The sequence below is a fragment of the Puma concolor genome, chromosome B2 (genome assembly GCF_028749965.1).
Source record: "Puma concolor isolate L17-30 chromosome B2, mPumCon1.1.hap2, whole genome shotgun sequence".
Lineage (NCBI taxonomy): Eukaryota > Metazoa > Chordata > Mammalia > Carnivora > Felidae > Puma > Puma concolor.
This window is the reverse complement of record NC_141671.1, coordinates 92,920,200-92,935,844: the sequence shown is the minus strand read 5'-3', so window position 1 is coordinate 92,935,844 and position 15,645 is coordinate 92,920,200. Positions and strand designations below refer to the sequence as shown.

The 15,645-nt window shown below is 43.2% G+C and overlaps 1 protein-coding gene across 6 annotated transcripts in view; it reads right to left on the bottom strand.

Moving 5' to 3' along the window:
- Nucleotides 1-13,931, bottom strand: part of GRIK2 (glutamate ionotropic receptor kainate type subunit 2) — a 670,394-nt gene extending 656,463 nt beyond the window's left edge. For 3 of the 6 annotated variants that reach the window (XM_086707501.1, XM_086707504.1, XM_086707503.1), the window contains exons 1-2: nucleotides 13,650-13,930; nucleotides 7,939-8,343 (exon numbers count right to left, since the gene is read on the bottom strand). In XM_086707501.1, coding sequence (XP_086563627.1) covers nucleotides 7,939-8,053 — 115 coding nt within the window. In that variant the 5' untranslated portion in view covers nucleotides 8,054-8,343; nucleotides 13,650-13,930. Of the gene's footprint in view, nucleotides 1-7,938; nucleotides 8,344-13,649 lie in introns of all 6 variants that reach the window. The other 3 variants (XM_086707502.1, XM_086707499.1, XM_086707500.1) reach the window with 3 other exon arrangements.
- Between the last annotated feature and the right edge of the window lie 1,714 nt (nucleotides 13,932-15,645).

The window sequence follows — 15,645 nt, the reverse complement described above, 5'->3', positions numbered from 1 at the left end:
ATGGGATTCTATAGTTTTCCTTCATCCCCCCCCCAAAAAAGGAGGGGACAGGATTAAAAAGACAACATAAAATATCAAATACCTATGACTATATTGAGAATTTCTTTATTACCTCTGTAGTTTCTCTACTACAGACAAGGTTTGTTTAAAAATAAAAAACAAAAAACTACCAATGATGAAACTTTAAACAAAAAGTTAAATTCGTTCTGGGCAAGGAGGGTGGCCTCCATTAAAAGTTAAGATAAACTGAATACAGAAGCATCAGTTGGCAAAAAGAAGGGCAATATTAAAATGACAACATAAAATAGATCAAATACCTATGACTTTACTGAAGCAGAAAATTTCTTTAATATTTGTTTTGCTTATTTGATCATTTAATTGAGCAATACTCCCATCCTGATAGGTTAAGGACTCAGAGTAAGACTGAGACGGAGATTGAAATGGGAATTAGAGGTAACATCTTACAAATACTTGCTCTAGTTCAATGACAGAAAAGTAGTTTGTTGATGTAAAAGGGTAAAGGCAAAGCATTTAAAGATCCATTTGATTGGAAAGAGGTATGTCGATGTAAGAATATCACTGACATCTCATCTGAAATAATCACATATGCTCAGAGATTTGGACAAATACAAGCAAAAAGATCAATTTAAAAAGCACTGAGATGTCTGCTGTGAATCTAGGAAAGACTGTGTATCAAATGGCATTTGATTTCGGTTTTCTCAGCCTCCCCCTCACATCAGTGCTAATCACTCTGCACTCCCTTAGGCACCGGGTATTCTCTTTTGTATCTGAGTATCTCTGTCACAGACAGAATCGATCAATCTAATAAACTCATCCTAACTTTACAGTCTAGGGACTATGTGCTCTCCCTTCCAGAATATACTTGTCTTACAACAAGGCCACGGAAGAGGGCAGATGTGTAACCAAAAGGAAAGATGGAGAGGATTACATGTATCAGTGGGGAAAAGATCTGAAAGCCACAACCTCCCCAGACTCTTTCAGATCTTCACACATAACCCCTGCTGTCTAGTGACCTGGCTCTCCATTAAATTCAAAGAAGCATGTTGAGTTTTTGGTTAAGAAAGTGAATGGTTTAAATCAATCTATAATCAAATACTATATTTGAATGGTGCCATAAATGCAGAGGAGTGTCAAAAGCCCAAATATAAAAATAACATGAAAAAAAAAAAAAACTTGCAGAAAGATTTTAAAGGTCTCCTCTAATCTCCCACTCACATTGGTTTTATCAGATAAGCTAATTGTTGCTTGAAAATACAACAATATGAAATGTTTGGCCCTAAAGGTGTGAGGCAAGAGACAAATAAGCCTTACTTGTTGGGGGATCAAGGGAGAGTTAAATAAAGTATGTGTTCCTTAGAGAACATGCAGAATGTGAGGTGGACTGGAGGGTGAAAACTGGTGACCTCTGGGCTACTTGCTGTTTCGATTTCATCAACTCAGAATTTTTTAAACAATTTTTAAAATTGTGTGCAATGAAAATCTCACAGATTTTTATATGAAAACATAGGTTTCAGGTTTTTCTGGAATAATCAAAGGAATGGACAACTTTGAGTAGACAATTCCACAAGGAAAGAAACAGTTACAGAGGTGAACAATCTTATAATGGACTGAGGCTTGACTTTTACCCTGGGACTGGCTGTCCTTTAGTGTTGCCAGTGTAAAGCAGGGAACTGCACTTTTTCTGGGGCAGAAGGGACCTGAATGGAATAAAGTATGGTAACCTGAATGCAGAATTTTCAGTAGAAAAAAAAAGGAGCGGACAGGATTAAAAAGACAACATAAAATATCAAATACCTATGACTATATTGAGAATTTCTTTATTACCTCTGTAGTCTCTTTACTATAGACAAGGTTTGTTTAAAAATAAAAAACAAAAAACTACCAATGATGAAACTTTAAACAAAAAGTTAAATTCGTTCTTTTCCGTTACAGAAAAGAAAGAATTCATCAACACTTACCCTCAACACCCTATATACTATCAAAGAATTTTAAATGTCTTCTGCATTTGAAATAAGAGGCATATAATTCAACTTATTAGCTCAGCTCTCAAAAATATTTCCTTATTGAAACTTGCTCCTAAGCCTAGGTTCACATATATGATGAAGATCCAAAGAAAGCTTATTTAACCTACATTAAATCTTGATAATGCATTAATGAGTCTTTTAAAGGGATAATTTTAATTCCCCAATCTTCAACCATAAAGACTATATAGTGCTAATCTGCCTTGCCCTTTCGATTAAACTTGTTAAGGGCATTCTATTTAGTCAGCACCCGGAATGGGCCATTAAAATTCTTGTTCTGTAAGAGTTGTGTTCAGTGCTCTGTTGTTTTAAATTCCATTAAATCCAAATGGTCTTTATCGCCCCATGACCACCGTGACTTCAATCAGCCAATTTAATTACCTTACAAAATTGTCAGCAGAAGCAGCAAAGAAAAACAGGAAGGCCTATGACGTTATCAGATTGAAATCTTCCTCTTTGGTGTTTAATCTAGACCAGTCAATAATGATGATGTGCACCTATTTCCTTTTCTTTCAGTGGCTTTTGACCTTACTTTTCATGCTAAGATTTAGGGTGTAAGATTCATTTGAAGCATTTCCAGTTCCTTGATAACTGGACTATAAATTGAAAGCCCACAGAAGATAATGTTTCACTACCCAAACAAGACAATCAACAATTCCATTTCAATACATCAGACCACCCTACTGGGGAAAACCTAGGGTCTCCCACAAACCCCAGGTAGTATGGATGCAGTGGATTAATGATTTAAGTATAGTGCAGTTGAAAAACAGTCAACTGCTTTCTACTCTGATGTCTGAAAATGGACATCAACAATTTTCAGGGAACAAATGTAATTGGAGCCACGATAACACAGTAAAATCTTAACAACAGAAAGACAAAATGCATTCCTCTCACTTGAATTTCTACTACAAAAGGGCAAAGCATTTTCTGTATCAGAAATTTTGACAATTAAAAGATAATAAAAAATTATGCCATCTTTATCATAGGCAACACGTTATTTAATGGTGAATAGGGTTGAAAAGGCTCTGATAATCAATGATACATCTTATGTTTGGTCTATAGTATGTTCCTCCTTTGTGTGGGAGCAATTCACATTAACTTTCCTGTGCTGAGTAAATGTTGAAACAGTGTCATTTGAGAATTCAGGGAATGAACACACTGCAATAATCACTTGAATTAAACTACAAAGCAGAAAGTGTCTGTCTGAAGAAATGTCTACTGACATATAAACTGCTGTTCACTGCTGAAAGACAACCTCACAAAGCCTGAAAATGTGAGTTCCATGTGTCTAGGTGGAGAAGGGGTGTTATTTCTAAAGGACGAAAAGATCATTTTTCAAAGTCGTTTCCTGAAATGAGTGTGCCTCTGTTGATGGATCACATCAGAGTTAGTCTTTGAAGCTTTAAGAATAAGTGAGAACTTATGTGAAAAACAGATTTTTTTAGTGGCCGTTGTGTTGGCAATTCTTGGAAAGATTTCCCTCCCCTGCTTTCCAGAGCTCAGCTGAGCAGGTGTTCGGGCTTTATCTATTTCAGACAGTAGCCGCTATTACTCCCCCATCCCCGCCTCTCAAGAGCCAGTTTTCCTGCTTCCAGATGTAAGGCCACTCCTCCCTCCCGCCCATCTCACCTCCCAAAGGAAGAAAAATCTCTTTCAAAGAACTTGTAGACAGGGGCAGCTTCTAAGCTCAGTCAATTCACTCACTCCCTTGATGTTGTAGTACATCTGCTACTAATTATTATATCTAGGAGCACTCGAGATGTCCAGCAAATAGGGGGATTTCCATAGGGACTCTTTCCACTCCTCCTCACGTCGTGGGTTTTATTATCTGAGCTGTCCCTGACCTAGTAGTCCTCACCTTCTGCCTGTGTGCTGGGAGGTGACTACGTGCTGCGCCATGGAGCGGTGGCTAGTGCGCAGTAGCAAGGAGGTCAGAGCGCATCGGAGGGAAGAACTTGCCTGTGAAGCCTTTAAAGAAAGCCACTCTACTGACATGCTTAAAAGAAAAGCTAGGTCGAAACATCTGAAGGAAAGAAATGGCCTATATCACATGCTTAGCTCCTCCAACACGACTAGCTTGGAGAAGCTGCTCAAGAGTCTGGGAGAAAGTTTGGGTTAATGTCCGAACAAAGACATGCATGGAGTTCTAAATGCCAATTCAGATAAGCACTGAAAAATAACTCGACCTTGAAGATTGGAAACAAGTGGTATCTTGAGGAGTGACCACTTAGCAAAGATGCCAAAGCCTCCCAAACTACAAAAGGGACTGCTAGCCCAGTACCAGTAGCGTCCCGAGCCCCAACAGAGCTACTTTCTACCCCCATGCTGTCCCAGAAGCAGGGGTCAGAGCAGAACAGGAAGAGAGGGAGGCTACTGTAACAAAAGCAATGTTCAAGTACCGAGAGCTGCAGTAGTTTAGAAGGGAAACTATTGGGGGCCACACCCCCGCAAATGGAAAGACGGAAAGATCCTGCCTTTGCCCTCACCAACTGCAAGCAAAGCGAGCACGCAGCTGCGGAGACACAAAGGTGCCTCATTTACATAGAGGAAACCTACTGTGCCTGGGGAGAGGCCCGGCTGGAGGCTTCTCAGGCACCTGGAAAAGCTGGCTCTGAGAATGACTGATGTGACCTGGAGTGGGGAAACAGTCTCTGACCGTCCAGTATCCACTTTGTCCCCTGACATTGTCTCCCTAGGTGAGCGTTGCCAGGATCAAAGACAGGAAACAGCCATCCACTTTGGAGTTAACTTTTAGCTGACCATAGATAGGTCCTTTCCCTCACTGCCCTGAGCTATCTTAAAGCTGAAGGAAAGCACCCTAGGGTCAGCGCTCCAGAGACCTTCTCTCCGAGATGTTTGCTTCCCGCGAAGAGGAGCAGGCCCGGGTGTGAAGCTCAGTGAGAGCCAGTAAGGGTGGGAGGGGTGTCCCCGGACAGAGGCGCTCCTGGGCATAGCTACGTAAGTTTTCTTGGGCACGAGAGAGGAGTCACTGTGCCAAAGTGTTGCTTGCTTCACGAGAGTGCATTTGCCAGCATGTGTGTACGTGTGTATGAGAGAGAGAGAGAGAGAGAGAGAGAGAGAGAGAGAGCGTTTTTTGTACCCGTTAGACCTTCAGCAACTCAGCAAAGGTCAGCACCTTGTGCTGACAGCTCCCCAATCCACAGACTTTGATAGGAGGGCTCAGGGTCAGGGTCGAGTTACAGCCCTTGGGCAGGGGTGTGTGTGTGGTGCAGCAGGAGGTTGTTAAGGGGTAGTAAGGACAGCGTAGAGCCCTTGAGGGTGGTTTTCCACCACCAACTGGAAGGGGGGCTGGGGCAGCCTCCTGGTCACATTCAGCAGTTGCCATGGCACCCAGGCAGAGTTTCTGGGTGGTTGGCAGCTCCTAGTCAAGCCCAGTTGGTTGGGGAGGTGGGGAAGGGACTGGTTGCCACCTCTTCAGCAGAGACAGTGCTTCTCACCCACACCTGGCAGGCCACTGCCCAGAAACCCCAAACCCTACTCTTACAAGGCACGAGGCTAAAGATGAGGCTCTGGTTGGCCCTTTGAATCAAAGTTGAAAATAACCTTACTCAAGAGTGGCTTATACACACTCAACCAGCCATCCAGTCCACTCAAAACATGTTTTCCCCAGGAGAAAATAAAACTCCCACCAATGCATCCAAATAGCCCAAGCAGGGAAATAGTCCAATGATTACAATATACACAGTCCTTCCCCATAACTCAGGTGGATAGCAGAGAAAACCAATCTCCACGTGGAAGATGTTTGAAGTTAATGGAGAAAATAACAGGTTATCTAGAAACTGGGCCATTGGTTTAGGGTATCTAGGCACTGGTGAGAAGGTCTTTGCCTACTCTCCTATTTCTTAAGGACATTCTTAGTAAGCATTGGTCTAGGAAAAATATATTTTTGTGTGTGTGTCAGCTCTTTTGGAGAGCTGTTACACACTCTGCTACAGTCGCCAAGATTTTTAATATGAAGATATGAAATGATCAGCGAATGTAACAATCTAATGATTCAGCAAATATTGTGCTGCAAGACCAGAGGAGCAATAATTAAATCTTTTGAGTACTGGTGGCAGTTTTTCGGCTCCAAGTCTTCTTTTTTTTTTCCCACCCAGTCCACAAGCAAACACACTAAGGCACACTCGTTCACAAACACATTTCAGAAGATACCTCAGTATTCCAAATAAGTAGGTTGTCCTACTCAAAATATTGGGCAAAACTACCATACCGTAGCATTTGCCATGCTTGAAGGAGAACAGCTGAACACACACACACATTTCCAATGATACAGAGACCTGTTTAATCTCATCGAAAGAAACAAGCATTCCTGTGGACTCTTGTTGCTAAGAGCAACGTGCTTAAGTACCATCTAAAGGCATGAAGCAAAAAAAAAAAAAAAAAAAGGCAAAAAACAAAAAACAAAACAAAACAAAACTGCAACAGTTGGAATTTGGATATAACCTGTTGTCTGTCTTTGTCATTACCAGCCTTCTGGACTCCAGGTGTTTATGTGTTGGATAAGGGAAGGGGAGACTAAGATTCCTTTTTTTTATTATGTGAAAAGCATTCCTATCCTGGCAATGCAAAGCCCAAGAGAGATGATAGATTTTATCATTATAGAAAAAGCACATGGGAAAAAGGAAAGAGAGAAGATGCTGTTGACATAATAGGAGATGCAGGCAATCAGTTTGATTTAAATTTGACTGACTTAATGTATCTGCTTTTATCTCAGAGACACATACTCAGGATTATATGGTTTCTTGCACTCTTTGGTCTAAATCCACTTGAACTGTCAAAGGAGGCTCCCACTGTGGGAGCGTTTACTCAGTTGGTTTTCTCCTCTCTCACTCCCATCTACTTAAGGGAACTTTCCCTGACTAGTCCTGCTCCTCCTAAAACTCCATTGGACATTCACAGCAGCTGAGCGTTGCCCACGCTTCATTTCCTCCAAGCAAATCTCCTGACCAGCGTTTTCACAGGAATCCCACGTTTAGATTTTCCTTCGAGCTCTAAAAGAACCCTGATTCTGTAGGAAAGCAATAGATTCCCCTAATATATAACTGCCACTCCACTCTTTTATCATGCCTCGATGAAATAAAGACGCACACTCAGACTCCCGCACACAACTACTCTCCTCCCCAATCACCACTGTTAATCATTCATTAGATCAGGACTCTAAGAAAGCTGAGAGAGGAGGGCTCACAAGTTAAAAACAAACAGAACCCTTTCTTAGGACGCTATTTTACTTCGGCTAAGCAGCAGCCTCCTCTTGCTAAATAGAGCCTACTACCTTACAACAACATTTTTACAAGCGCCGTTTCCCCAAAAAAGGCAACCAAGGACTGGAGAGCGGTGAAATTAGCCTAAAAGGCTGTCTGATGACAAAAGAAATCAAAAGGGTGAGCTCCTTCCACTCGCGGACCTGTCCGGGTCCCCGACCGAAGCGGCAGACGCCAACTTGCCAAAGAGTTACCAGGTACTGACTCGTCTGCCCCGCAAGCTGAGAGGCGTGCAGCCCCAGCGCGAACGGTCAGTCCGCCAAGCCCCGGAAGACTCCCGCGGAGACAGGCGGGCGCGACCGCCGGCTGTGCCCCCAGCGTCACCACCATCTCAGGCTACGGGGTGGAGGTAATGCAGCGACCACTACCACACACTGGCTCTCACTTCATCCTCCCGTGGCTATTTTTTATTTATTTATTTTTTTTAATAAAAGAAGGAAAAAAGGAAACGAAACGGAAAGCACACGCGGTTCTTTAAAACCCCGGGAGGCTATGGAGCAGCGAACAGGTCGGAATACGTTGAGCCCACCCGCCTGTAAGAGGGAACCCGCCTGTTTACATCCGTCTGCCTCGGAGCCGGAGACCAGGCAATGGAGAGGAATGGGGGATCTTACCAAATCTTAATACATGTGTGGTTCCTTGGGAATATCCAATCCACAGTAAGCAGAGCAGGAGTTTAATGGTGCGCCTGAAGACTGGATTACTTAGAATCGGGGAAATAATCTTCATGGTGTTTCTGTGTCCACACGCGCGGCTCCCACTTCCCCGATCTAGCGTTAGGCTCCCGGTTCGGGTAGGAATGAGGATGCGTCGAGTGGTGGCCGCAGACACGATCACGGCATGGTCACAGAGAGGAAGGAGTCTCCGCTTCCCAAACCCATTAGCAATCGCTGCATGTTCTTCACTCACTGCGCCAAGGAGCAACCTTCCACTGCAAGGGATGGTGGGACATCCATGTTAGTCGGGGAGCATCCGGGAGAAATCCAGCACGCACACCCACAATGTCCGGCCGCGCGAGCCTGGGGAAGCAAAGGAGGAGGAAATCAATGGGAAATCCAGCCTTGGAAACCGCCGAGCGTCGGTGGCGAGCCACAGTCCCAGCACAAAAGGCGCTTTGCTCGCAAAGGTTTTGCCAGGCCCTATTCTACTGCACTGCTGCACAGCTTCTGACGTGAAGCCAAGATTAAGTGAGAAAAATTGAGATAGCTGCTTGCCTCTTAAGGCTCCCTGCCAGTGAGCTTCCCAATATCTCTTATGCAACCGATCTCATCGCCCGCTTTGAGTTTCAAGAAAGAAGTTGGATTTATTTACATGGAGAAAGTGCTTTTATTTTCCATAAGAGTCTTTGCTAAGAGAGTGACTGGTGTATACAAGCAGACTTCGTACAATCAACTGATGAATTTTAATAAATGACAAGCTAAATCAAAGTCACTTTGCCTAGGAGTTGTAAAAAAAAAAAAAAGGAAGTGGTCTAAGCAGAAGAATTTACTGCAAATGTAACCTGTGTTTAGGTTGAAACAAGGTCTTGTTTATATTCTTAAAAAATTTTTTTTTTTTGCCCAGGAGTGAATACAGATTGGAGTGCAATTGCAGAAGTTAAGATAGTCTTTAAAAACTTGAGTGGACATTCCTTGATTACTACTCAGGAATAAAAAACAGACTTCAAGTGGTCTTTTAGAAGGAAAAGTGTGAATTAAAATGAGGGATTCCTATTTTCCCACCCATATTTTTAACTCATCTAAAATAATTGTGCATATATACAAAGACAATGATATTTAAGTTGGTATAACTCTTAAGGCTTCAATAACCTACACTCAAATTTCTTCTCATTTTAGGTTTTTGAATATGTTTTTCTTTCAGAGGCAGAATATGGGATCACAGTTTGGGCAACATTGAGTATCAATTAGTCTAAAAATGCCTTATTGTCTAGTGTTCTACTTAGAGTCTTTAGGCAGTGACTGTCTTGGCTTTGAAATTTATTTTTTTTAAGTACAGAAATACATATTCTTTTAACATGAAAATACATTTTACTGCTGAAATAGGTAATATACTGTACTCCAGACATAGAAATAAAACTATCCAATCCAAATATTTTACATTAGCAAGTGAAACCCAGATGGTTAGTAATAAATATATTATTATATATTAATATTTTTAAGTGGTCAAGTAGCACAAAAGGCAAAGTGCTGGACCTGTATTTTAAAATAATTGTTTTTTCACAACCAACTAACAGGGCATAGGTTAAACCTTATGAAAAAATTATAAGATTATACCTTATTTGAAGAATATCTATTTTTTTAAGAAGGAGTGATATGAGTACTATTTCTTCCAGATAGCAAGAAAATGATGTAATGTTTTCATTCCATCACAGTGATTTTTTTCATTCTATTTTTTCTTAAGATATTATAAAATGCTGACTTAAAAATAGAGCTACATTTTGCAAAAGCATTAAGTGGGCACTGACTTTTCTTTAAAGATGGAGGCATAACTGCAGTGTCAAAAATAAGTATCATGAATGACTAGTTCTGCAGTGTAGCAGGCAATTCAATCAAATAATTTGACTATTTGAGCACTTTAAAAAGAACACCTTGTGCAAAAACCAAGGGTATCTAGCGACTCCTTCAGTCCATGTATAAAATATCTCTTGTAAGACATGTATACTCCAACACGTCTGTATTTGTTGTTTCATTTAGTTTCTATTCTATTTGTTCTCCCTCTTTTTTGATCCTAGCAGATACAATAATGACAGCCAGGGCAAAAATAAATATTCTTAGTTTTTTCATCTGTCAATATGATTGATATATAATACCTGAAAATAACATGCTCTGTTGTGACTAATCAAAATACTGCAGTTTTGCGGTATAGCTAGTATGTAATGAAACCTGAGAAAACAAAATGTACCATAACTCTTTGTTCACGTATTCTGTTAATGTAATGGCATTTGACATTACAGTTGTAACTTCTCTACTTAAATCTAGCATTGTAAACTATTTAGTTTATGTGGGATTATTTATTGGATGTCTCGTTGGAAAAGCGAAAGATCAAGCTTCCAGATTCATGAAGTTCTTACCCAGTATATTAAACAGTAAAAAGTCCATCATAAATTTTTCTTACTATTAATTGGTCCCCAAAGAACCAATTTTGCACATATGCTAAATTAGGTTCATTTACATCCATCAACTAATCTGAAAGACTTCCGCATCATAGAGAGCAACTCCACCTGTCTAACTGAACTTCTGCAAGATAGGAGACGACCTTTCTTCAGGACCACGGACAGCGCTCCAGGCATTGATTTATTCTGGAGTAGTACATTGAAAGTAGTGCATTGAATGGGTAATGTGCATTTGAAGTGACAATGAGCATAATTCTACCACACAGAGTCTGGGAATTTGAATTATTGCATTGTTCACATTGTCAAGAGGATTATTTTGTCAACTGTGCTGTGTGTATATTTCAGTGTGACTTACTGGGATTGCCTGGCATACTCAGGATGTGCTAATAGTCATCCCTTTCCAGGGCATACTACTACAAAAGCCATTTACATTAACTGTGAATCCCCTCATGAGCACTAAACTACTGTTCTTCATTTTTAAAAAATGCCTGAAAGACCACTAAGAATTCAGAATACTGAATAACATCAATGCTATTGCTATCGATGTTCAGTGGCTAAAGACATTTCTAAAATGTACAATTAGTTATTGCTTTAGAATTCTCCACCTTCAAGTTTTCATCTGTTACAAGAGTAATCAGACTAATTATTGTTCTTTCTAATTAAACTTCACTCACTCCCAGGACAAAAACACAAACAACCCTTTAAAAAAAAAAAAACCCTAAAACAAAAACAACAAAAATCCTAAAATTACCCCCCCCCCGCTCCGAGTACTAGAAAAGAATGACCTGATGGTGTGGAAGATGCCTTACAGTAGGGCAATTTTGAAGTTATTACAAGTTTCTCCCCAATACTGATACTAGACATCATAGTTCTGAGACTATATGATTGATAAAGTTATTGTATAGTGTTCACTGACCAAACTGAACTCTTTTAAAAATCGTGTCAGTTTTGTAATTTGTTCCTTTTTCAAGGAACAAAAAGCACTATTTGGTGGCAGGGAATCATATATTTAGTAACAGTGAGATTTACACACCTTATCCCATAGTTACATTTGCTTTTGTCTATTTTAACCATATGGCAACATTTATTTCTAGAAGCCAAAGCTCTGTAGGTTCCAAGGTCAAAGCAGAGATGACAAACTGCAAGTACATACATATATGCACACACAGAGGAGACCTGTATCTAAAAGTAAGCCTCAACACACACACACACACACACACACACACACACACACACACAGAGAGAGAGAGAGAGAGAGAGAGAGAGAGAGAGAGAGAGAGAAGGTCCTGACATGAAGAGATATCAAGCCTATGATAAATTAACAAAGAACAAAATGCATATCATGTTCATGCAAAGCTTGTTCCAACAACAACAAAATGCCATTAGCTTCATCTTTCACTCTGTTTTTATATTTACTGACACTAATGACCTCTTATTCTTGGGCACTATTACTTGAGAAGCAATTTTAGTTCTCTATTCTCCCAGTGAAAATGAATCTTATTCTAGTTAGCTGCCACCTGCTGGGGCATGTACAAATGTGTAACAATCCTTACAGCCTAACGTTTAAGAAGACAATGCCTATACCTTTTGCAAGAGACAGCAAATACATATCCCAGGACAACCTGAATTTCAAAGGTGTTGCAAAGGTTCTTCCATGCCATACCTATATTCAAATTGTTTCACACGGAATTCTTTCTAAAGATTCCACTTGACTTGTCACCAAAGTCCTGCTGTTACGTGACATTTGAGACACCTCATCTCACAGTAACACCTGACCTGTTCTTCCATGCATATGGCCTGTTGTATGGAAACTAAGCTAAAATAAACAGGCTGTTCATCCGTGGCATTAGAGGTGCCAGAGAATAAAGTCAGGGCTGATATCACTTAAAACCACACTGTTGCATACTTACACTTCACTCTTCCTAACTACGAATGCTATGGTATGCAATCCCTTGTGATTCTGAACACATATCAGCTGTTCCACCAACATTCTGCTGCATTGATGATTAATGACATTTAGAGTTTTAATTAATTTTTAGATGCCAAAAAGAAGTGTATCTTAATTAAGAAATTGAATTGGAATAGCTTTACATTTCCTGGAAGCTTTTTTTTTTCTTTTTTTAAGATTTTAGTCTGTGCAATCTTCAATGGGTTTTAACAGAAGAAAACTAACAGGGAAGACTTCCAGGCATCACTTATTTTTCAATCACTTTCCTTCCGTGGGTTTCATATTGTTTGTTTGGTCGGTTGGTTGTTTAATAAGTTCCTAAGGCCACTGAAAGCTGCGGTGATGGTTACAGTAATGGTTTCTATAAAAGTTAGGCAAATCAAAAATTGAAATATTATTACCTACCTTCCAGCAACTAAACTAGTTACAGGCTAGTTACGATTGGAATGAATCAATCATCTCTTGTGTAATAATTAATCCATAAGGGAATTTCTGATGGCAGAATACTTACAGTATGAAGATGAAGAAGTGCTAGAAGGTAGTCTGTGTATTACCAAAAGGACAGTAGTAGTAAGTTTTCTAATGTCCCCTATTCCCTTAATTGGAAATCATTAGCTAGGGGGTCTCAGTTAGGTCGTGGTGTTGAGTAAAGAACTCCTTGAAGGTAAAAATATCAGGGAATGAGAGTCATTAAAAGTTTTTGCCGTTTACGATCCACCCCGGTGACTCCCCTTACCCTAATGGGACGTCCTCCGAGTTTTTGGGTTTTTGTTTGTTTGGTTTTTTTTCAGGCGCTCCGGGTACTGGCACTGGTTAAAATGAATGTCTGTACTTGAGCACAGAACTAAGGAGCAGGGTTAATGGGAAAATGGGCGGATGGAATGAAGGCTTGGGAGTTCGTCAGACCCGCAGGCAGACACACGGGTTCTTGCCATCTGTCTCTCTTCGCCTCGCGTGAGTCCCGGTAGCTGAGGCCACTTCCTGACACGTCCACTTATTAAATTATTTTATGTGGAGAACGCGAGCGCCCGCAGCCAACCGAGCCAGTTGCATCCTTGACGGGAATTGGCTGAGGCGAGCGGGACAAAGCCACTCGCAGCGAATCGGTCCAGCGGGTACCGTGAGCGCACCGGGCTCCGCCGCGCGGCTGTTCGCCTTCTTCCTCTCCAGGCGTTAAAAGCCCCTCGCCCACCCTCGGTCCCTCCTGTGGGAACGTACACCTCGGGAGGCAGCCCCGAGCGGAGCCCACCGGGGGGAGTCCTTACCTCTCGCTGCGGGTGAGGTAGGCAGGGAGGGGGAGGGGTGGTCCTCGGGGAGGAGCAGCCAGAGGAGGTCGGGCGGGAAGTCTGCTGCTCCCGGACAGAGGAGCGCAGCCGCGGGCGCCGAGCGCGAGTGACGGCGGCGGCGGAGACGAAGACCGTGGAGCAGCGGCGGCGGCGGCGGCAGCGGGAGCGGCGGAGACAGACACGCCTCCTGGCGGGGGTTCCTCGCCTCTTGCTTTAAAGGCGCCGCACTCCTTTCCCTGCGGCCCCTGCACACTCTCGGCGCCTACGGCCACCAGGGCGCAGCGCTCCCCCCTGGGCCTCAGGAGCGAAAGTGCGAGAATTCTGGGCGCCACCAGGCTCGGACGTTATAAGTCCGCTGGCCGAGACTTCATCTCCTGCGCACACCCCCGCCTGCTCTGGGATGGGGGGGACCGGGACTGAGATGTTCGGTCAGGGAGTGATGAAACCCCCAAGGAATTTGCCTGGCCCTGGGTTGTGACAACACATGTAAGCAGCCCGAGCACGTTCGGTTCTGGGTGGTGGCTTTTATACCTCTTCGAAACCATAGCAACGAAACTTATTTGCTGCCAGGATTTGAGGAGCAGCCCGTAGTCTCCAAAGTGGCCTTTTTAGTCCAACTACTGCCATTTCCCTTTGAGGTTTGCGGTAAAGATTCTGTTTGACCTGCTCCTTACTCCCACTTGCACCTTCTGTGCACACGCTACCAATGCTCTCTCGTCGCGCTGCCCGTACCCCTTTAGATGCCTGGAATCCGCGCACCTCTCCTCGCCTCCGTTGCTGAAAGTAGAAAGAGACTCCCCCCGGGCGTCGGCGAGAAGTCTCTGTGTCTGTCTGAAGGCTTAATGGCAGACGTCTTCTTGGCCCCCGTCCCCGCCCCCGGCCTCCGAGGTCCTTGAACTATCAACCCAAGGAAATCGCAGAAAGAAGTTGGATTTTAGATCTGGTGGGAGCCGAACCTGAGGTCTCAGGCTCTACGGTTGTAGAAAAGGAGACTGGGGAGAAGTCCCGGCTAGGCAGCCGCCAGTCTAAATTCCCTGGGGGACTTTTTATCGGGCCCGAGGTGGGGAGGGGCACCTAAGACCTACAGTCTTCGCGAGGCTCGGCTTCAGGGAGGAGCCTCCGGCCACGAGCACTACAGGCTTCCCCTGCTTCTCAGCAAAAACGATTAGCTTCTGCAAACAATCTCTGATTTCTGCTCCTCTGGGTCGGATAAGTCAACATCTATTCAATACCAATGCTATTTTATCCTCGGTCCTACAATATTAACTAGAGCAGAGACTTAGCAAGTTGCCCCCAGAGGAAGTTGGCGAGCAGCGATTCGCGAGGTTTAACTGAGGCTGAGCCGGAACAGGCCATGCGCTGAGCCCGGAGACAATTTTCAAACGGGTTGTATGAGGAGGGGCCAGGTGAGATCCCGTGGGTCTGCGGGATCCTTCAGCAGTCCTGACCCCCAGCGGCACTCAGATTTGTAATTTCGAAGGCTCACAAGTAGAGAGGCTCTGCGTACCCAGGGACTAATTGTCTTGACTGGAGACGAGAAAGCGTTTGTCCTTAGGTTGCTTCCTTCCCTGCAGCCCTGCCCTCTCCCCCTCTTCCCCCCTCCTCCCCATAAAATTAAGCCCTCGTCGGAGCCTGGCTCAGCTTCGCCACCCTCCACGCCCTGGGGCTAGCGCCTGATTCAGCCTAGTCCTGCAACACACAGAAATAGTTCTGCCCAACCCTTCCTGGCTCTTGCTCAAAACCACCAGTCTCTAGCTTCTTGGACACCACCTCGGAGTCTCCTTACCTCCTACATGCCTACTGTGCCCGCCCTGGTTGGGGAGACTCAGGACTTACAGAGGTTAAGGAGAGATTAGTTAGTGGCAATGGAGAGTCTGTTAGTCATTTAAAGATCCAGGGGGTGGCAGGGAGGCTCCCGTAATTAAGTCAACAGCAGCCTTGTTGTACGGAGTAAATAAATAGTCAATGACTCCAT